Source organism: Oncorhynchus mykiss, chromosome 3 (assembly GCF_057628025.1).
Source record: "Oncorhynchus mykiss isolate SJ-2025 chromosome 3, ASM5762802v1, whole genome shotgun sequence".
Taxonomy (NCBI): Eukaryota; Metazoa; Chordata; class Actinopteri; order Salmoniformes; family Salmonidae; genus Oncorhynchus; species Oncorhynchus mykiss.
The window spans coordinates 75,996,983-76,021,001 of record NC_143024.1 but is presented as its reverse complement, the minus strand read 5'-3'; the positions used below and the strand labels follow the sequence as shown (position 1 = coordinate 76,021,001).

General features: G+C 43.2%; 1 protein-coding gene across 1 annotated transcript in view; it reads left to right on the top strand.

The window, feature by feature from the left end:
* The first annotated feature begins 9,363 nt into the window (after positions 1-9,363).
* The window catches only part of LOC110520380 (ephrin type-A receptor 6), a 262,188-nt gene continuing 247,532 nt past the window's right edge, over positions 9,364-24,019 (top strand). Inside the window, exon 1 of the mRNA XM_036974914.2 lies at positions 9,364-10,131. Within this exon, the coding sequence (XP_036830809.1) occupies positions 10,053-10,131 (79 nt within the window). The 5' untranslated portion in view covers positions 9,364-10,052. The remainder of the gene's footprint in view (positions 10,132-24,019) is intronic.

Genomic DNA, 24,019 nt, shown 5'->3' with positions numbered 1-24,019 from the left:
TTTCCCCTTCCTCTCCATCTCCTCAAGTCCGTTCCTGAACATAGAGTGACAGTTGCAGATAAAAAACACAACAGTGTTAAAGAGCACAAAGAGTCTATATAACATCAGAGGTCAGGGCTCCGGTCCAGTAAGATTTTCCTCCTAGTTTAGTTGAATAAATTGCGTACTTTTGGGCTGGAACAAAAGCCTGCACAGCCAATCGTATTTAGAGACCCCTGACTAAGGCAATCCCCAGGCCTGTTCTATTCATTGCCTTGATATAATCTGATGGTTCTGATCCCTATAATTGTTGAGAAAAATGTACCTTCCATATATTTGAACAGTGACTTTTCCCACATTTTGTTGTGCTACATTCTGAATTATAAAATTGATACGATTCATATTTTGTCGTCACTGGCCAACACACAATACTGGATGATGTCAAAGTGGAATTATGTTTTTCGAAATGTTTATAAAAATGTCAATAAATATTCAACCCTTTTGTTATGGCAAGCCTAAATAAGTTCAGGAGTAAAAATGTACTTAACAGGTCACATAATGAGTTGCATGGACTCACTATGTGTTCAACAATAGTGTTTAACATGATTTTCTAATGACTACCTCATCCCTGTACCCCACACATATAATTAATTACCTGTAAGGTCCCTCAGTCGAGCAGTGAATTTCAAACACAGATTCAACCACAGAGACCAGGGTAGTTTTCCAATGCCTCGCAAAGAGGGCACCTATTGGTAGATGTGTTTAAAAAAGCTACAGGCGTCCTTCCTAACTCAGTTGAGAGAGAGAGGAAAACAATCAGGGATTTCACCATGAGGCCAATGGTGACTTTAAAACAGTTACAGAGTTTAATGGCTGTGATAGGAGAAAACTGAGGATCGATCAACAACCTTGTAGTTACGCCACAATTACTAACCAGAAAGACTTACAGCTGTAAACGTTGCCAAAGGTGATTCTACAAAGTATTGACTCGGGGGTGTGAATACTTATGTAAATTAGATATTTCTGTATTTCATTTTCAATTCATTTCTAAACACATGTTTTCACTTTGTCATTATGGGGTTTTGTGTGTAGATGTGTGAGAGAAAAAACCCGATTTAATCAATTTTGAATTCAGGCTGAAGACTTTCTGAAGGCATGTATCATTACTACTATCTAAAAGATATCTTGTTTTCTACCCAACCAGTGAACGTGTGACTGTAACCATCCTGTCAATCTATTTATCCATGTTGAATTCAGGCTGTAACACAACGTGGAATAAGTCAAGGGGTATGAATACTTTCTGAAGGCACTGTAGCAATCTTGGTTCAGATCTGGTTTGCTAAATTGAAGTGGAAAAGATTCCAAAAATAAAGGATCAAATCTAATTGGTGGTGGATCACAGTGAGTGATGATACATGGTTTATATGGCACTAGTGAGGACTTGTGTGGATACAGACAGTCACGCTATTATGGGGCGTGGCATTATCATTTCATAGCTCTGATGATGGAATTAGTCACACTGCTCTCCGTCTCACAGTACCCATACAGACAATGTCTATAGTTCCAAGCTACAAGTATTACTGTGACATCGATACATCTAGCTGCCAAGGATTCAATGTGTCAGAGTTGAGTCAAAATACTTTTCACCTTACCACAGTCACTTCCAAACATTAGACTGCCACATGAGCAATATCTTTCTGTGTTTGTCTATAGTAACTATTATATCTGTCCCTAATCATCATTCAGTCATGCAGCGAAGACAGAAGAAAGCTAAGTTAAGTTTCAGGGACTGTTGTGACAGTTGCTGTGTAGGTTCCACTGGGCCTATGACTTCTCTAGACCAGTCAAGGTCATTCCAACCGCCTGTCTCTGGACCACTGCTTCACATGATTGTCTCCTGATGTAGCCTGTTTGCTCACTCCTATATGTCTTTTCACACCTCTGTCTGTCCCTAGAGAGGGCAAGATTAGCAGGATGAGCAGGGACAGAGCAGTGGTTCTGACAGCTGAATACTGGGTTTCCAAACACACTCCTGCTGATCGTCTGTGTGGCCCAGCGTGAGACGACACGATTGGCCAGAGCTCCGGCAATGCTGACTGACTGGCATGTGCAGGTGTGTGTATGTTGTTCGCTGGAGGAGAATGTACACACACACAGGAACAAGTGCAGACACTCAGACACAAACACACATACACACACAATGCCGGTGATGAGAGATAGGTAGGAGTCGGCAGCCAAGTGAGAGAGGAACAGGGGAAAGGAGGAATGCTCCAAAAACTGCCATAATGACTTCCTCTGCCTAATGAGCATGTTAATTGATTCGCTCAGCTCCGTTCGGTGTGCATGTGCGTAAGTTCATGTATGCATGAGTGGGGTGTGTTTGTATGTGTGTTTATGTGCACGCTTGTGCGTGCGGGGACGTGTGTGCACATGTGAGTGTCACGGGTGGGAACAAAAACAGAGAAAGGAAAGTTTCACAACTGCAGTAAAGACATAGGCCACAGATACTGTACCACATTATTTCTGGAGAGTTGCACATAACCTTTAAACTGTGTAGATTATAGGTAGGAATGCTATTGAGTTTAGTTATGCTCTCACAGGTGTGATTTTAGCTGTGACTGCATCCTCTCATCAGTTATCTAGCACAGGGCCATGGAACACACAGATTGCTCTTCTCTATTATAATAATTATAGAGAAACGCCTTAGGCTTACCAACTGGCTATCCAGCCAAGCTATCTATGTATGATCTATTCTGGGACTTGAAAGTGTGCTGAATTGCTGCAGCTGTAGGTATGTGCGTTGGTTTGTGCATCTGTGGGAAAGGCTGTGTGTATTTGTACGAGTGAGTGAGTTTATCCGTGGGTGAGTATCTGTCTATCCATTGGTGGCAGGTCGCTGGTTTGAATCCCCGAGCCGGCAAGGTGGAAAAATCTGTCGTTCTCCTCTTGATCTAGGCAGTTAACCCCCAACAACAGCTGCTCCGCCTGCACCTCTCTGATTCAGATGGGTTGGGTTTGTATTTTTGTATTTGATCCCCATTAGCTGTTGCCAAGGCAGCAGCTACTCTTCCTGGGGTCCAAACACATTAAGACACTTATATTACACATAAAGCAAAATATAATATAACACTGTCACACCACCACATATCAACAACACAAAATGTATGATACCACTATACAACAATATTACAATGTATGTGTGTAGAGTGCGTGTGCTAGCGCTTGTGTGCGTATGCATATATATGTACCCGTGTGTGTCTCTCACAGTCCCTGCTGTTTCATAAGGTGTATTTTCATCTGTTTTTAAATCTGAATCTACTGCTTGCATCAGTTACCTGATGTGGATAGAGTCCCATGTAGTCATGGCTCTATGTACTGTAGTCTTTTCTGGACTGGGGATTGTGACGAGACCTCTGGTGGCATGTCTTGTGTGGTAGGCATGGGAGTCTGAGTAGTTTAAACAGACAGCTCACTACATTCAGCTTGTCAACACTTCCTACAAAAACAAGTAGTGATGAAGTCAATCTCTCCTCCACTTTGAGCCTTGAGAGATTGACATGCGGAAGACACATTTCAGTTGAATGCATTCAGTTGTTCAACTGACTAGACATCCCCATTCAAATGTAAGAATACACTGCAAACCATGTTTCCTAGCTCCAGACCACAACTACCAAACAGGATGTTTTTCAGTGTGACATTTTAATAAGCAGGCTATGCAGCCTCTTGATCTTGCATAGGGGATGGTGTGTGCATGTGCACGTTTGTGTGCATTCGTGTGTATATATGGGTGCGTGCATGCTTGTGTGTCTGTATGAGTGACTGTCTCACACACACAGAGGTTTCAAACTGTCAGAACACTGAACACCGTACTTTCCCCTGCTCTCTCCTATGAAAAGCCTCAATTATCATGTCTGCTGAGAGAGTGGTAACATGGGAGAAAATAGCTCCAAAATAATTATTGACTTTTCAGTGTACAGGGGGGAGTGTTGAGGAGCAGGAAGAGCGACACAGAGAGCCCACGCAGAGGAAGACAATCTGTCAGCTGAGTGAAACTATTATTTAACACCTGACCTCATAATCTCTCTAAACTGTGTGTTCTAGGAGGGGGGCAGAAGAGTGCCGAGGGAGGTTGTGACACACTCTGAATACAGACATGGGTGAAGGTCATTACGACCAAAACGTCACCAGCCTTTAACAAAACATTCAACTGTTTTCTATGAAGATACAGTTGCCCTTTATCTGCAGTAGTATCTTCCTACTGCAGCAGGACGTCTTTATAAGTTGTTTGAGATCAGAAGGGGTGACAGAAGACAGCAACATGTAAAACAGCTATGACTCTGTGGCCAGAGAAAAAAAACTTTCATTGACAAGAGACATTTTGGAGACAATTTTAGAACAGCTGATATATATAAAAAAAAACATTCTGTCTGACGCTGCATTTAAACCTGGGTGATGCCCTGCTGAAATGTGAAATCGTTTTCTGGTTGCTGATCAATGGAAAGGAAACAGTATGAATCTCTACAGTTATGTGTAATAAATGTAATCCTAATAATCTCTAAATGAGACACAATCTGAGGATCCAAATCCAGATTAGATACACACTTTGAAGAGAGAATTTATAATCTGGTTGTACAAAGGCTCAGTATAATGAACCATTCTACCACTATTTATGATTCGATTTTTATTAAAGAAAGATTTGGTCTAATGGTTTCTATGTTGATTTATCTCAGCCTGTCCAACGTGCACCCTCTCATTATGCAATTCCAGTACATATCTGCAATAATAAGAAACATGAGGGATCAGAAATTGTATCAATATAACAGTTACATGAGAAGCCACGTCAGGTGTTACCTCCTTGTTCTGTGTCCCGCTTTTCAGTGATGAGGAGAGGAGAGGCCAAAACTTTCCAATCAATGATTCATCAGACTGCAGCACTCGACCAGCTATTTGTGAGGCTCCCCCTACAAGCACACGCACACACACACTGACAGATTGTACCCAGTCATTGTTTGTGGCCCTGAAACTGATCCCATTAATTTAATAGTGATGGACGTTGCCTCTGTCAATCTGGATATTGGGATCTGAGCCTGCCCTGTAGACACTCTGAGGGTTAACTAAGAAACAGGAATAGTGTTGCTGGAATTCCCCTGCATAAAAAGTAGACATGAAGATAGGTAATAGCCATCTAACTGCATTCATAAATTGACCAAAAGTTTAACGAAACTGAAACCAACTATTATTTATATTTCTGAATGATGATCAGCTCCTCAAATAAAAGCTTCAGTGTTTTAATTCCCACTGTGGTTAGAACGTCCTTTCCAGCATGGTCAGATAGAGACAGACCACTGCTGTGGCACTGCTGGTTGCATGAGGCCATCAGAACAGACATGTCTAGCAGCACGGTGCTCCCTCCCTCTCTGTCTCATGCTGTTTAGGACCATGATGGATGGCTCCTTTAATACACCATTTAATCCAGCCATCAGCCAATTACTAATGGAATTTTGGGGGGAAACTGTCAAGTGGCTGAATTCCACATTGGATTGGTGCTGCCTCGAATTAAAGGATCTGTCATCAAAACGAAACAGACATTTAGCCAGGCACCTATTTTATACCTCTCAGTTTGGTACCTCACACTGTGCTTTATCGCTGAGCATAATCAAGCCTGTCACTTACGTGAATTTTAATATGACATTTATTTAATTGCACACACAATTTCTTTATTTACTGGATCATGTATTTCTGTGTTTGACAAGCACTGATTGGACGCCATTCAGCTGATGCAACAAATTATTTCCTTTTCCTTGAGAGGACAATAGAATTAGCACTGGAGAGCTTTGTGAGAAGACTCGTCCCCAGATAATACAAGTAAGGAATCCTTTGTGAAACTCACAGACTCCGTAATTAAGTGTGTATGCTTCCTGTACAGTCAATGGTTTATTAACACACTGCTTGTACATCAGCACGGTATTGTTCATATGTTCTCCTCTCCTGTCGTATGAATATAGGACCAGACAGAATCGTCAGAGAAGCTTCATCATCATATGATAGGTTCAATCTATGACAATGATATAATTATTCAACTCAGGTTGTTTGGAAGGTATTTATGATAAATAGTCTTGAAACTCTTGGGAGGTGGGGAGAGTGAGATAACGAGACCGAGAAAGGAGGGAACAATACTAAATGGCTGAATGAGTGTTACACATAAAGTTTATGAGAAGCCATGTGCTGCCAGCCCCTCTATTCCCTCGCTTTAATAAGGGTCTCCATCTGCTTGACCACCGGCTCTGTCTCTCTCCCTCTCCCTCTATCTCTCTCTTTCTCTTTCTCGCTCTCTACCTCACCCCTCCCTGAGCGAATGTTTAACTACCAGGATTCCAGCCGTCCAGCCTCTCAGGCCTGATGATGAGCTGTTCTCTATTTGTTCTGGTCATTCTTCTCTGTATCGCTACAGGGAAGATTAGAAACATGGACCATTAGGTAACACTGGGAGGTGGGCCCACGGAGGGGAAGGGTGTGTGTATACTCTGAGGTGAACTTAAGGAGAGAAGAGTTTATGTGTGTATGTGTGTGTGTGTGTGTGTGTGTGTGTGCGTGCGTGCGGGTGTGTGTGCGTGCGTGCGTGCGTGTGTGACCATGCCAAAAAAAGGTGTTTAATTGTCACTTTTCAGTTTTACTCTAGCCAATAATACGGTAACACCTTTCAAAATAAAAATGTTATAAAGTTTCTGAAAAATATAGAAAGTGAATGCAGTACATTATGTTTAGTTAGATGGGAATGCTGGCAGTGTTTAAAGAGTTGGCTTTAAAAACACATTGACTGGAAACTTGTCAGCATTATATATTTAGTTATCTTTCATAAACGTGTCTCTCATGTGGACACGTGGAAAAACACACAACCTGCACGGCAATGTGAAAACACACACACACACGCACACACAGCTGTGGTCTGTAGTGCTCTTTCTCTGCTTCCACCTGGAGGTCCTGTAGTCTGTAATAAACAGCAACATAAAGCAATGCCATTTAAATCAACGGCTAAAATTGACTTAGCCAACAAATTGCAATACACTTTAGACTGAAAATTGCAACTTTGAAGTGGTGTAATCATGGTTTATTTTTCACTGATTTGTTTCCTGTTTGTGTAATAAAGTCTGAAATTGTTCAATGTGGCTTTAGCCTTGAGGGACTGTAGCATACTCTACTGTCTGTTACACCTAATCACAAGACTTTACAGTAATATACAGATGTAGGATCTTAATTTGATCACCATGTTGCAGGATAACTTCCCTGCATTGCATTGAATGTTAAAACTGGTAGTTTATTTGAATTTTAAAAAAGCTTCTGAAGTTTGTTATTCCACTTTGAAACTTGATTTTCCCTTACGAAAAATGTTTCAACCACTACAAAAATGTCCATTAATTGTAATCCACATAATAATTCACATTTACTGTTGCTGCAGAATTATTTTCTTGCTGTAGCAAACTGGCTCAAATTAAGATCCTACATCTGTAACGTACATTAGAGTACTTCTCATCTGACCCTGATTTGGCTTGCAAGCTGGGTAGATTTATAATTCATATAAGTTTATTTTCTGTTTCATACAGTACACATTGTTTCATTGTAGGATTCCAGGCATACATCTTTCTGCTCATTATAAAGACCTTGGTCATTGTGTAACTTGTTAGTGTTTAACTGTGGTATAAAGCCTCATTCCTGCTGTCAGTTGTGCTGATCTGGGCTTGTTCCTGTACTATCTACAGATCAGTCTGGCTTGGCAGAAAGTGTTCTGGATCACACATACACATACCCCCACACAAACGCATATATGCACGTATGTGCGAACACACACACAGACTGTTCTCTCTCTCTCTCTAAAGCAGGGGAGATCCATGGATCACAGTTAGCTTCCCCTGCTACAGTCACACCTCATTTCCTCCTATTACAGCAGAGCACAGCAGCTCTCTACAGACTCTTAAAGGATGGGACTTTTTCTCAACTCAGCCATTTTTTTTATTTCAATTTGTTCATTGTATTATTATCATTCTGAACCATCACATCCTGCAGGGTAGCCTAGTGGTAAGAGTTTGGACTAGTAACTGGAAGGTTCCAAGTTCAAATCCCAAGCTGACAAGGTTCAAATCTGTTGTTCTACCCCTGAACAGGCAGTTAACCCACTGTTCCTAGGCATCATTGAAAGTAAGATTTTGTTCTTAACTGACTTCCTTTATTAAATAAATGGGGGAAAATAGGATAATCCTATTTATTTTTTTGGGGGGATTTTACCTTTTTCTCCACAATGTCAATCTTGTCTCATCGCTGCTTCCAGAAAGGCTCAGGAGAAGGTCAAGTCCTGCGTTCTCCGAAGCATGACCCACCAAACCGCGCTTCTTAACACCTGCCTGCTTAACCCAGAAGCCAGCTGCACCACAGTGCCGGAGGAAAAACATTCAACTGACAAATGAAGTCAGCCAAATAATTTGTGTGGCGATTGGATAAGCTAGCATTGTGCTGTCACGCCACTTCCTTGATAGCTGTCGTCCTGGACCTACAAATGCCTTGACCTTTATCGATCAATTGTATTGGTGGAGTTTTGCATAGTACATTCTGTTGTTGTAACGTGGGCTTAATTCCAAGTCCTCGGTGACAGGGATGGTCGTTGGCTAGAGCAGACAATGTGTCTGAATGCCTTTGAGCTGAGTGGTTTTGACTGATATTGTTTCTGGTTGGCTTAGAGTTGACTGATTCTGACTGATGTCCCTTGGACTGATTGACTGGCATCATGTCAGGAGGGAGTGTTGCTTTGTTTAACCCCACAAGGTGAGGTGCAGTTGACATTGTTGTTGGCCAGGATGACACTACTGCTTCAAAGATCCACTGGGTAGAAGTTGCACAGATCTTGGATCATCTACCAAGATGCCTAACATTAACCATTCGGGGGAAAACACAAACCTCACCCTAGGTCTAGGAGCAATTTACATCAGATTCAATGTTTTCCAAATTAACTATTTCAATTATAAACTTGAATTCAGCTTTACAGTACATTTACTGTAGGCCTACATGAAAGTAACATAATAATGTGAAAATGAATGCCCTGCCTGACCTTCAAAATGTATTTTCTAAATATAAAAAAGGTATAGGCCTAGGTAAGCAGAGCTAATCTCGTTTAAAATGGAGGAAAATATATTAAGTTGCAATTTACGCTATGCATCACATTATGTTACATTTCCTCCCACACAGATAATTTGCAATCCAAATCTACCTGGAATATAGGTAACAACACTGGTCATCAATAACCTGCAGAAATATTGATGTCCAGCTGGAAGAGGCACACACATACACGAACACGCACACACATAGACTTTGCTGGCTGCCATGCACACTGCCGTTGTGTTGTCAGCTAACACCCTCTAGCGCCGGGCGCCCTGCACAGATGCGCTCTGTCTCGCCGTTCTGTAGCTGTACTCTGTCGTTAACGGGAGTTGTACAGTTCTCTGCTGCAGCAGTCAGTCCTGGCTTGCATCGAACCGGCTACAGTGGCACTACGCTCGCTCAGACCAACCAAACAACTGATACCGCGCCACTTGGAGTTTGGAACTGTATGTCACGAGTCGCATCCTGGCGTCTTCCATTTCCCGCGTGAAGGAATCACGAATACGCTTAGCTGAAACCAGGAGGAAATAAAATAGCGCACCCGAGGAGGAATGTTTGATTAGATTTCTTGTCAAAACAGTGAAATACAGGAAGGTCCGATACGGAGCGCAACGAATTTTGTCTTTGAGCATCGCTCTAGAAATGCGTTCGCTGAGGGTAAATGTCGTCTTGATGTTTGTTTTTGCCGCGGTGTGAACTTCACTAACCTTCCTAAGCATTCCGCCGGATCATGCGATGGATCTCCTCCAGTAGCCTATATTTGTCTGTCAGCTCTCTCCAGCGGGGACTGGGTGCGAGGAGGGTCCGGGGAGAGGAGAGACACCCACGGCTCCACTTGGGATCTAAAGGCACTGTGTGACCAGGTTTCTTCTTCTGGATAGTCCCCTGCTCGGCGCGGTGCTGGGCAGCCTGTGGATGGTACAGAAATGACTTTAGGAGAAAAACTCTGCTTCGTTTTCCTATTTTTTAGGATTTTCTTCACTCCTACCAGCCACGGCAATCAAGGTGAGAGATGTTATCTGCGCATGACTTTGGAGAAGAGTTTAATATTAGCCTAAATTAGTTATTAGTTATATGTATTTTTTTTCGGGTAAAGGCTGCTGATATGTGCTTTAATTCACACTTGTGGCACATGTTTCCTCCCGCGCCTAAATGTAGCCATAATAGGCTACAGTTAACCAATGATTGCATTGACCAATATATAGGCCGGAACCTACAGATAGGTCATGTAACATGTTACAGTAGGCACCGCCAATAACAATAGTCAGGAGCTCTAGGCTACGACATTCATATTCCAACCAGCACGTTTGCTTTCCAAATGACTGGCAGTCTGCGTTTTTAATTTCTTGAAAATAGCACGCAGTTTGATTTTGAATAATGTGAACTTATGGCTATTAAACAGTTTATCATGTGTGGAAAAAATAGGCCTACTGGAAGGACAACAACCTACCGGTAAATAACGCACGGAGCCCTTTCCCGCGCTACGAACGCTGTGAACGCTGGAGAGTGAGAAGTTGACAACCCGGGGGTAGCAAATCAATTAGGCTAAGGTTACCTATCTACATCCTTCAATGACTACAACCGTCCATTACGTTTTACATAAGGTTTACAAATGGACAAAATACTTACAGTATCCAATCAAAAACACAAAACATCCCATTTTTTTTAACGCAGTGGCTGGATTGAATTATGTAAAGACTGAGGTTAAACGTTTTAAATTGTATTTATTTAAGCCCATACTATACCTTCAAACTATACAGACAGATTCCTTGATACGGGCAGATTGATGCTCTCAGGTGAATTGAGCCCGTAGCTTTTGGATCCCATCACTGTTCCATTCTGCTATGTTGACCTGATGCATGACTGCAAACCACATAAGAATCACACCAGATAATAACATCACTCTTATGTTTCCTTTAGAGTTTCATCTGTTTTCTTTCTCTATTGCTTCGTCTTTGTCTCTCTGCCACCAAATTTGGTTAAAGAAGCTCAGGTGTGTGTGTGTATGTGTGTGTGTGTGTGTGTGTGTGTGTGTGTGCGTACGCGCTATCACTCAGGTTTAAAATAGTTCAATTGATTCTACAGGGACACAGAGGGATGTGGCCCCTAGGTTATATTTGATTGTTCTCTCAGTACAATAAAAGTGATACTACTCCCTCCTCTGATACTACTCCCTCTTCTCCCAGGCAGATGCTACATAACAGCCCAGTGTGTCTTCAAAGATTGAATGATGATTGAGTTGATGAGTAGCGTGTCAGCTTTCCAATCAGCCCTATGGTGTCTTTCACATTGACTTCAGAGGTGCCTCTGAGATTTTGTTTTAGGCTGCTTCCAGCTTCTGTCCGTGGTTCTGAAACTGTTTCTCTCACTGTGTGTGTGTGTGTGTGTGTGTGTGTGTGTGTGTGTGTGTGTGTGTGTGTGTGTGTGTGAACCAATGTGTGGCATCCAGATTATGTGTATTTCTCACCTGTTGTTGTTGGATTTAGAGGCCTTACCACATGTCACAATTCATCAGAAAACAACTCTAGAATTATGTTTTATCTCTGCCAGACAAACAGCTCTTTGCTTTTAAAACCCATGTGTCAAATGTTGTATATTGCTTTGAACCGGGTGAAGGTGAGCGTTGCAGGTTGGGGATTTCACAGGCACAATTGGGCCTGATGTCAGCTGAGAGAAGAACAATGAAAACCAATCAGTCTCATCCTCCCTGGCTGGGAGACGCTGAATGCAGCATGTCAGACAATCCCTCACACCAACACCAGTGTTCTGCAGGGACGCAAAGAGTTATTAACTAAGCCCTACTACACAAACACTGCCACGTTTCAGCTTTCTCTACAGTACTCACTGTTATTCTTATTTCTGTGGGAGTTTTGTTGGAGCTGCATTGTTTTTTTCCTAGCCTGGCTGGTAAAAACAAAGGGAGGATTGGATAAATTAAAGGATTGGCTAAATGAAATACGCTGCAGAGATTCAGAGAATCTGAGAAAAATGTCAGTCCATTGTTGTAACATTGTTTTAAGTGTCCCCAAACTAAAGGGTTGATCCTTTTAAATGAGACAGGAGATCCCTTGGTTCACTGGGTCCTGCTTTGCTGCTGGGCCCAGATACCCTTCCATCCTTAAACCAAGACAAATATACCAAACAATTTTGCTTTCAGCACTTACAGTATGTTTCTATGACTGATCAAAACTCATTTTATCCCGCTCTCTCCTGTCTCTCTGCAGCAGACATACAGTCAACAAAATGTTTGGAACATCACATTTCAATGACAGCGCACTATCGAATCGTAATACATATAGAATTGTGAGAATCCCAATACATATTGTATCTGCACCTAAGTATGGTGATAATATTGTATAATGAGGTCCCTGGCAATTCCTAAACTTATTTCCCATCCCCAACTAACTAAGCCCTATCCCTGATAAAGTTGTGTTATCAGTGCATGCATCAAAAGCCTGTCTCAGTGGCGCCACCTGCAGCTGGCTCTCCAAAGAATCTAGGTGGGAGAAGGTAGAACTAGCTATACAGGGTCAGATATATTTACCTCCTAATGGTTAATTTATAGGTAGGTTATATAGTAAACTGATCCTAGATCTGTGGTTAGGCGCTAGGTGTGATGTGTGGCCTGTTAGCGAATGGGTAGATGGTCTCTCAGGTGTGTTGAGATGGCTTCTCCTCAGTTTGACACTCATACATGCTTCCTGTTCCAACACTATGACAGTCCATCCTCGAGGCGTCTGTGAATGGCCCTCTAACGAAAGGTTGCTACATGTCTCTTTGACCTGTCTCTGTCATGCCTGTCTTGTAACTGTCATTTAGGGTCAGCACTGTGTTATGAAGCCATGGCATTCTGCAGACAATCTTTCCATTCTGGTCAAGACTGTAACCTCCCCTCACTGTAGCACTTCATCTGCTACTCTGTGGTAAATTCTCATTAAAAGCCTCATGGTGCTAATATCTGATCTAATTAGCTTCTAGCTCTGATTTGCTTGGCTATAGTTCTGACATTAAGATGTTACATAGTGGTCTGATTCATCTCGAAGGAGGAGGAATGTGAGCGAGGCGTTTTCCCCACCACGCCTGTCAGCTTGTCTGTGCTGTAGAAAGTGTTTCATTTCACACCACTTCCTATCATCTGAATAGAATACCACCAAATGTCAATCTATTCTCTTTCTACCCAATCACTTTCCCTACATCTCTTCATCTCTCAAATGTTATTTTCATCTTCTTCTACAGCCTTCAGAGGAAGGCCCTATACATTTTCAAAGACTCCAGCCACCCAAGTAATAGACTCTGCTACCACACGGAAAGCGGTACCGGGGTTCCAAATCTGGAACCAACAGGACCCTGAACAGCTTCTACCCCCAAGCCATAAGACTGTTAAATAGTTAGTTAAATAGTTAACCAATAGCTACCCGGAATATCTCCATTTACCCTTTTTGAACGAACTCTTTTGACTCATCACATATGCTTCTGTTATTATCTATCCTGTTGCCTAGTGACTTCCTCCCTACCTATATGTACTGTACATACAGTGCCTTGCGAAAGTATTCGGCCCCCTTGAACTTTGCGATATTGAAATGGAAGGAGTATCAGACCACTGCAAATCTACCAAGACCTGGCCGTCCCTCTAAACTTTCAGCTCATACAAGGAGAAGAATGATCAGAGATGCAGCCAAGAGGCCCATGATCACTCTGGATGAACTGCAGAGATCTACAGCTGAGGTGGGAGACTCTGTCCATAGGACAACAATCAGTCATATATTGCACAAATCTGGCCTTCATGGAAGAGTGGCAAGAAGAAAGCCATTTCTTAAAGATATCCATAAAAAGTGTTGTTTAAAGTTTGCCACAAGCCACCTGGGAGACACACCAAACATGTGGAAGAAGGTGCTCTGGTCAGATGAAACCAAAATTGAACTTTTTGGCAACAATGCAAAATGTTATGTTTGGCGTAAAAGCAACACAGCTGAACACACCATCCCCACTGTCAAACATGGTGGTGGCAGCATCATGGTTTGGGCCTGCTTTTCTTCAGCAGGGACAGGGAAGATGGTTAAAATGGATGGATAGATGGATGGAGCCAAATACAGGACCATTCTGGAAGAAAACCTGATGGAGTCTGCAAAAGACCTGAGACTGGGAAGGAGATTTGTCTTCCAACAGGACAATGATCCAAAACATAAAGCTAAATCTACAATGGGAATGGTTCAAAAATAAACATATCCAGGTGTTAGAATGGCCAAGTCAAAGTCCAGACCTGAATCCAATCGAGAATCTGTGGAAAGAACTGAAAACTGCTGTTCACAAATGCTCTCCATCCAACCTCACTGAGCTCGAGCTGTTTTGCAAGGAGGAATGGGAAAAAATGTCAGTCTCTCGATGTGCAAAACTGATAGAGACATACCCCAAGCGACTTACAGCTGTAATCACAGCAAAAGGTGGCGCTACAAAGTATTAACTTAAGGGAGCTGAATAATTTTGCACGCCCAATTTTTCAGTTTTTGATTTGTTAAAAAAGTTTGAAATATCCAATAAATGTCGTTCCACTTCATGATTGTGTCCCACTTGTTGTTGATTCTTCACAAAAAAATACAGTTTTATATCTTTATGTTTGAAGCCTGAAATGTGGCAAAAGGTCGCAAAGTTCAAGGGGGGCGAATACTTTCGCAAGGCACTGTCTCGACCACAATTACCTCATACCCCTGAACATGGACTCGGTCCTGGTACCCCATGCATATAGCCACGTTATCATGACTCATTGTGTATTTATTACTCGTGTTATTATTTTTCTATTAATTCTATATTTTTCTCTCTGCATTGCTGGGAAGGGCCCGGCCTGTAGGTAAGCACTTCACTGTTAGTTTACACCTGTTGTTTACCAAGCAGGTGACAAATGCAATGTGATTTGATCAAATTTGATTTAATTAGCTTTACATCCAAATTAAATTGTCAAGGTTAGGGATCGGGATGGCAAGCGGATCCTAGATTGAACGACTAATGTCACTCCACGCACCTGGTTTTAAAGGCAGGACAGAAACCAGCAGACAGGCACCCAGGGAACAGCGTTCCCATTCTTGTATTATAAAGCTAGAACACAGATTCATAAGCAGGCCCTGTAATGTTCTATTAATACCCCAGTGAAAACCCCCTGGGAACACTGCTGCTCTAAGCAGGGTCCTACAGGCCCCACCGTCTACTGGGAATATACTACACTACACTGAGACAGAGACTGTTATAGGACAACACACACACACACACACAAATGACTGCATAGACACAAACACAGATACACACACAGGTGCACATACATACATAAACACACATTAAAATATTTTAATTACGCATAACTGTACAGAAGAGGCGAATGAAAAAATCCCAAAGTTTATGAATGAAGTCTTTAACTGCTTTGTTATTATCCAGGATAGGAGAATCATGTTGTTGGAAGGCATAGCTTTCAACAGCTACCAGTCAGACCGGGCTCAGAGCTGTCTGTTTGTGGTCACACTGAGAAGGTATTCAGATCATTATAGGGTTGAGTTGGAAACAGACAGTGTTTTATGAATATGGCCAGTGTTTAAGTATAGATTTACATTGGGTGAGAAATAGAGCTTCTACACACATGCACGCACACACACACACACACACACACACACACACACACACACACACACACACACACACACACACACACACAGACACACACACACACACACACACACACGCACACGCACACGCACGCACACACACACACACAGACACACACACACACACGCACGCACGCACACACGCACGCACGCACACACACACACACACACACACACACACACACACACACACACACACACATTGCCAGTGGTCAGGAAGGTATGGATTTCAAGTGTGTGTTAGAGAGAGAGACGGAGGCAGACAGTGCAATTAGTCCTGTCCCCAGGGGTTCTGCTGAGGATGCTAGTGCTACTGGCACTCCATTCTCCACCGGCCTGCCAGACACACAGACACTGTTGGGAGAGGAGGAGGACATGGAGTTCTGCTGGTTAAAACTGCGGCTAAATAACTCAACCAGTATGTAGGGCTGATTTCCAGGACCCAGATTAAGCCTTCTCCTGGACTCAAAAGCAAGGGCAAAGCAGCAAGAGAAAGTGTTTTTTTTTTTTTTTGGAACTAACAAACAAATTCCTGTTAAAAAGTTAAAGAAATTTGCACTATTTAGTGTTTTTATTTGCATTTAAATAGATCTTCCTCAAAGCTCATTGCTTTGCCTTGTATTGATGTATCACCCTACCACTGAAGAAAAAATAAATAAAGAAGTGGAAATAACGTAGGAAGTTGTGCCCATAATACATCATGTATATCTCTCTCTCTCTCTCTCTCTCTCTCTCTTTCTCTCTCTCTCTCTTTGTCTTTCCTCTCTCTCTCCTCTCCCTCTCCTCTCTCTCCTCTCTCCCTCCTCTCTCTCTCTCTCCTCTCTCTCTCTCTCTCTCTCTCTCCTTTCTCTCTCCTCTCTCTCTCTCTCTCCCTCTCTCTCTCTCTCTCTCTCTCTCTCTCTCTCCTTTCTCTCTCCTCTCTCTCTCTCTCTCTCTCCCTCTCTCTCTCTCTCTCTCTCTCTCTCTCTCTCTCTCGCTCTCTCTCTCTCTCTTTCGGCATCTCCTCTCCTCTCCTCTCTCTCTCTCTCTATCTCTCTCTCTCTCTCTCTCTCCTCTCTCTCCTCTCTCGCTCCTCTCTCTCTCTCTCTCTCTCTCTCTCTCCTCTCTCGCTCTGTGCTCCAGTAACATTGTAATCCTGTGTTTCTCTCTCTGATATCAATCATGCATACAATATGTATTTATAAACATGACATTTCTATGTTATTATAAAGGTCAGGAATAAACACCTTTTTTTCCTTTTCTGTTATTACCTCACATGGAAACACTCAACTTCACTAGCAGCTGTTTGACTTGTTTTGACCAGGGTTTCACTTATACATTTTAGAAAGATTGCGAGGTACTGGATGGCTGACAATTTGCAAGTTTCGACCCAATTTTGCTATTTTGTGATTATTTTGTAAATTTTTTTATTTTCATAAAATGTATCTGCTATTATGTCTTACAACCGAAAATAACTGTTGTACATCAGATCGGCAGTTACCCCAATTTCGGCTTCAACTTCGACTGCCTTGGGCTCTCTCTGTAATTCCGTCCCATTTTTTGGGCTACCCAAGAGGAAACACCGGCATTACAGAGGCCGGGGGGGGGGGGGATCCTGGTGAGATTAAGGCGAAGGTGAAACCGCCCACCTCTTCCCTCTGTTCTACTGGCCAATAAATATACAGTTACGTCTTAATATGATGGATGACCTCCGATCGCAGATTTGCTACCAACGGGACTCTCGGAACTGCAATATTCTTTGCTTTAATGAAACATAGCTCTCAGACAAGGTACCCCCCATGACTATTCAACTTGATGGATTCTTCATTCACCGGGCGGACAGGACAGGGAAGTCGGGGAATTCAGGGGTGGGGGGAGGGGTTTTCCTCTACATCAACAACAACTGGTGTGCTAACTCCAGCACGGTGGAAGTGTCGACCCACTGTTCACCCGTCTTGGAATACCTGATGGTCAAATGCCGACCCTTCTACCTCCCAAGGGATTTTTCAGCTGTTATCGTGACTGTTGTATACATTCTACCTCAGGACAAGAAAAATAACAAGCTGTCATTTAGCCAACTGTACAAGGCTATAAACAAGCAAGAAAACCTTCATCCAGAGGCTGCTTTTCTGGTTTTCGGCAATTTTTATTTTGCATCACTAAGACACTTGATGCACAACTTCCATCAACATGTTTCCAATGCCACTAGGGGCAATAAAGTCCTAGTCGACTGTTATTCTACGCAGAAGCATACAAAGCCCTCACTTATCCGCCATTCGGCAAATCAGATCATGACTCCATACTCCTGCTGTCACGTTTGTCATATGAAGGTGACCAAGGTGCAGCGTGGTATACGTACATTCTTCTTTTAATAAAGAAAGAACACTGAACAAACTAACAAAACAACAAAATGAACGAAACGTGAAGCTAATACGAATAGTGCAGACAGGCAACTAAACATAGAATAAGAACCCACAAACACCAAAGGGGAAATGGCTACCTAAATATGATCCCCAATCAGAGACAACGATAAACAGCTGCCTCTGATTGGGAACCATATCAGGCCACCATAAACATACAAATACCTAGACCTACAAAACCCTAGACATACAAAATCCTAGACAATGCAAACCCCCTAGACAATACAAAAACTAGCGTATCCACCCTAGTCACACCCTGACCTAACCAAAATATAAAGAAAACAGAGAAATCTCAGGTCAGGGCGTGACATCTGCTTCCAGTTTACAAGCAGAAAATAAATCTGGAAGTACCTGTGACTCACTCCATTGAGAAATGGTAACCAGAATCAGAGATTATGCTACAAGACTGCTTTGCTAGCACTGATTAAGGAATATGTTTCGAGACTCCAGGATAACATTGAACAGCTAACCACCTATGTCACCGGCTTCATTTGTCCCCACAGTGAGGGTTCGCTGCTTCCCCAATCAAAGGCCTGGATTGTGCCAAACTAAAGGACAGGGCTACCGCACACAGAGCTGAGCCTTAACCCTGAAGCTACGGCCGAGGAAATAATAAGTGCAAGAAGTTCCGCTTTGACCTCTTCAGAGTCATCAAATGAGCAAAAGGACAATATATGAATAAGTGAAATCATATTACACAGGCTCCGACGCCCGCTGCATGTGGCAAGGGCTACAGTCCATTATGGATTACAAAGGAAAACCCAGACCTGATCTGCCCAATGATGCCTCTCTATCAGACCAACTCAATACATTTTATACACGCTTTGACAACAACAACATTGTGCCGGGTGTGAGGGCCGTCACCAACACAGACGATTGGGTGATCTCACCTCCCGAGGCTGACGTGAGAAAGGACTTTAATCAGGTCAACATCCACAAGGCCGCGGAGCCGACGGTATTCCAGGGCGTGTTCTCACACCTGACAGTCCCTGTCTGTAATCCCCTCATGTTTTAAGATGACCACCATCCATGCTGTCCCCAAGAACTCTAAGGCTTCATGCCACAATGACTACCGACCTGTAGCACTCAGTTTGCTAATCATTAAGTGCTTTTTTAGGCTTGTTAAGGCACACATCAACCCCACCATCCCAGACACCCTAGACCCACTCCAATTTGCATACCGCCCCAACAGATCCATAGATGACGCAATCTTAATTGCTCTCCACACTGCCCTCACCCACCTAGATAAGACGAATACCTATGTGAAAATGCTGTTCATTGATTACAGTTCAGCGTTCAACACCATTGTCCCCTCCAAGCTCGTCACCAAGTTTAGGACTGGTTCTGAAAACCTGCCTGTGCAACTGGATCTTGGACTTCCTGACGGATCGACCCCAGGTGGTGAGGTTAGGCAACATCACCTCCGCCACGCTGACCCTCAACACGGGGGCCCCACAGAGGTGTGTGCTTAGTCCCCTCCTGTACTCCCTGTTCACCCATGACTGCGTGGCCACGTACGACTCCAACACCGTCCTCAAGTTTGCTGACAACACAACAGTGGTAGGTCTGATCAGCGGCGACAATGAGTCAGCCTACAGGGAGGAGGTCAGTGACCTGGCAGTGTGGTGCCAGAGCAGCAACCTCACCCTGAACATCAGTAAGACCAATGAGCTAATTGTGGACTACAGGAATCTGGGGGGCGAGCACACCCCCATCCATATCGACAGGGCTGCAGTGGGGCAGGTTGAGAGCTTCAAGTTCCTTGATGTTCAAATCACTAAAGACTTAAAATGGTCCACCTCGAGGTTGAAATGGATTAGCATGGACCCTCGAATCCTCAAAAAGTTCTACAGCTGTACCATTGAGAGCATATTGACTGGCTGCATCACAGCCTGGTATGGCAATAGCACCGCACTCGATCACATGGCGCTACAGAGGGTGGTGCGGACAGCCCAGTACATCACTGGTGTATTGCTTTCATATAGTAATGCTTTCATATAGTATAACTTTCATATAGTACAGCTTTCATATAGTATTGCTTTTGAAATAGTACAGGTTCCATATAGTACAGGTTTCATATATTACAGCTTTCATATAATATAGCTTTCAAATAGTACAGCGTATCATGCTGTGTATATAGTAGCTTTACTTTTAACATGCTGTACATACAGTTGAAGTCGGAAGTTTACATACACTTAGGTTGGAGTCATTAAAAATCTTTTTCAACCACTCCACAAATTTCTTGTTAACAAACTATAGATCTGGCAAGTCGGTTAGGACATCTACTTTGGGCAGGACACAAGTCATTTTTCCAACTATTGTTTACAGACAGATTATTTCACTTATAATTCATTGTATCGCAATTCCAGTGGGTCAGAAGTTTACATACACTAAGTTGACTGTGCCTTTAAACAGCTTGGAAAATTCCAGAAAATGATGTCATGGCTTTAGAAGCTCCTGATAGGCTAATTGACATCATTTGAGTCAATTGGAGGTGTACCTGTGGATGTATTTCAAGGCCTACCTTCAAACTCAGTGCCTCTTTGCTTGACATCATGGGAAAATCAAAAGAAATCAGCCAAGACCCAAGTCTGGTTCATCATTGGGAGCAATTTCCAAATGCCTGATGGTACCAACTTCATCTGTACAAACAATAGTACGCAAGTATAAACACCATGGGACCACGCAACCGTCATACTGCTCAGGAAGGAGATGCGTTCCGTCTCCTAGGGATGAATGTACTTTGGTGTGAAAAGTGCAAATCAATCCCAGAACAACAGTAAAGGACCTTGTGAAGATGCTGGAGGAAACAGGTAGAAAGTATCTATATCCACAGTAAAACGAGTCCTACATCGACATAACCTGAAAGGCCACTCAGCAAGGAAGAAGCAACTGCTCCAAAACCGCCATGAAAAAGCCAGAATACAGTTTGCAACTGCACATGGGGACAAAGATCGTACTTTTTGGAGAAATGTCCTCTGGTCTGAGGAAACAAAAATAGAACTGTTTGCCATAATGACCATCGTCATGTTTGGAGGAAAAAGAGGGAGGCTTGCAAGCTCAAGAACACCATCCCAACCGTGAAGCATGGGGGTGGCAGCATCATGTTGTGGGCGTGCTTTGCTGCAGGAGGGACTGGTGCACTTCACAAAATAGATGGTATTATGAAGGAGGAAAATTCTGTGGATATATTGAAGCAACATCTCAAGACATCAGTCAGGAAGTTAAAGCTTGGTCGCAAATGGGTCTTCCAAATGTACAATGACCCCAAGCATACTTCCAAAGTTGAGGCAAAATGGTTTAAGTACAACAAAGTCAAGGTATTTGAGTGGCCACCACAAAGCCCTGACCTCAACCCTATAGAAAAGGTGTGGGTGCAGAACTGAAAAAGCGTGTGCTAGCATGGAGGCCTACAAACCTGACTCAGTTACACCAGCTCTGTCAGGAGGAATGGGCCAAAATTCACCCAATTTATTGTGGGAAGCTTGTGGAAGGCTACCCGAAACGTTTGACCCAAGTTAAACAATTTAAAGGCAATGCTACCAAATACTAATTGAGTGTATATACACTTCTGACCCACTGGGAATGTGATTAAAGAAATCAAAGCTGAAATAAATCATTCTCTCAACTATTATTCTGACATTTCACATTCTTAAAATAAAGTGGTGATCCTAACTGACCTAAAACAGGGCCTTTTTACTAGGATTAAATGTCAGGAATTGTGAAAAACTGAGTTTAAATGTATTTGGCTAAGGTGTATGTAAACTGTACCTTTCATGTTACCATTTATATGCAGTAGCCCAGCTGGAGTTCCTATGTCATTAATATGTTCCCAGCAGGTTCTGATAAACCCCTCCCCCCTCTTCAATCTCCATATCATCTTCCTCTTCTTCCTCCTCAATCTCCCTTATCTCCTTCTCCTCCTCCCCTCTCTATGTACTCCTCCTTTTCCTCCTCCTCTATCTCCCCCTCCTCCTCCTCCTCCATCTCTTCATTTCTTATGCCTGAATGAGCGCTCAGGGGAGGCTGATGAGACCAGCATTTCATTTGTTTAAACAAAATATGCATGAAATTAATGAAACCAACGTTTATCATCTTAGCACTCTAGTGTAGTGGAGCGTGGTGCAGACAGAAATGTTGTAGATGTGTGAGAGCAGTCAGCCAACCCATCTCACCGCGGCATTGCCAAAGAAACTATTATATATGGTTGACGGTATGGTACCATGCAGACACAGCATTCCAAATGTGTTTGTCTATTAATTATCCTGTTATTGTATAGACCATGTTTTATTTTGAACCCTGAACATGCACTGTCTCACTTAGCATAGTGCATGCAGTAATTACCTTATACAGTATACAGGAAAATCAACTATCATAAACACACACACATATACACACACACGCACACACACACTAGGCTCTGGCCTAGAGTTCTATGCTACCTGCTGGCTTGTTTGATACAGCTTTTTTGGCATAGATCTGCCTATTGTAACAGTGAAGCTTATAGTATCTCTAAATGCCAGTATTTCTGGTACCTGCTTTTATTGCTTCTTTGCCATTGTGCTTTTGTTGACGTTGAAATCATCCATTCCTATCCTGGTGCTCTCCATACTGTTACGGTGTTGGTTGTACCACAGACCCTTGCCTGATCCAGGGCAGATGGTGTATTGTCTGTCACAGCAGTGAGGCTGATGGGCTGCTGGGTGGCTGACTGAGTAGATGGGTTGGTTGGCTGGCTGGATGGATGGGTGGCTGACTGGGCGGCTAGCTGGGTGGGCGGGTGGGTTGGCTGAGATGGCTGGGTGACTGACAGGGTGGCCTGGGATGGATGTGCTGGCTGGGTGGCTGACAGGGTGGGTGGCTGGCTGGCTGGATGGATGGCTGGCTGGACGGGTGGGTGGGTGGGTGGCTGGCTGGCTGGCTGGCTGGCTGGCTGGCTGGCTGGCTGGCTGGCTGGCTGGCTGGCTGGCTGGCTGGCTGGCTGGCTGGCTGGCTGGATGGGTGGCTGGCTGGCTGGATGGCTTTTTTTTGTTGTTGTGAAGAGGCGATTCCGGGATGCTGGCCTTCTAGGCAAAGAAAAGTCCATATCTCAGACTGGCCAATAAAAATAAAATAAAAAAGAACACAGACACTGGACAGAGGAACTCTGCCTAGAAGGCCAGCATCCCGGAGTTGCCTCTTCACTGTTGACAATGAGACTGGTGTTTTGCGTGTACCATTTAATGAAGCTGCCAGTTGAGGACTTGTGAGGCTGTGCTAACATAATTGCAAAAGGGTTTTCTAATGATCAATTAGCCTTTTAAAATGATAAACTTGGATTAGCTAACACAACGTGCCATTGGAACACAGCAGTGATGGTTGCTAATAATGGGCCTCTGTATGCCTATGTAGATATTCCATAAAGAATCTGTCGTTTCCAGCTACAATAGTAATTTACAACATTAACTATGTCTACCCTGTATTTCTGATCAATTTGATGTTATTTTAATGGACTTTGCTTTGCTTTTCTTTAAAAAACAAGGACATTTCTAAGTGACCCCAAACTTTTGAACGGTAGTGTACGTGGTAGCACACAGATGTCTTACAGCCTGCAACACACACACACATACACACACACACACACACGCACACACACACACACACACACACACACACACACACACACACACACACACACACACACACACACACACACACACACTGACAACACACACACACACACACACACACACACACTGACAACACAGACACTGACAACACAGACACACACACACTGACAACACACAAAGGCTCATGAACTGGTTGGACAGTTTTTGTCAGAAATGCTGGCTTGACATTCACAATCAT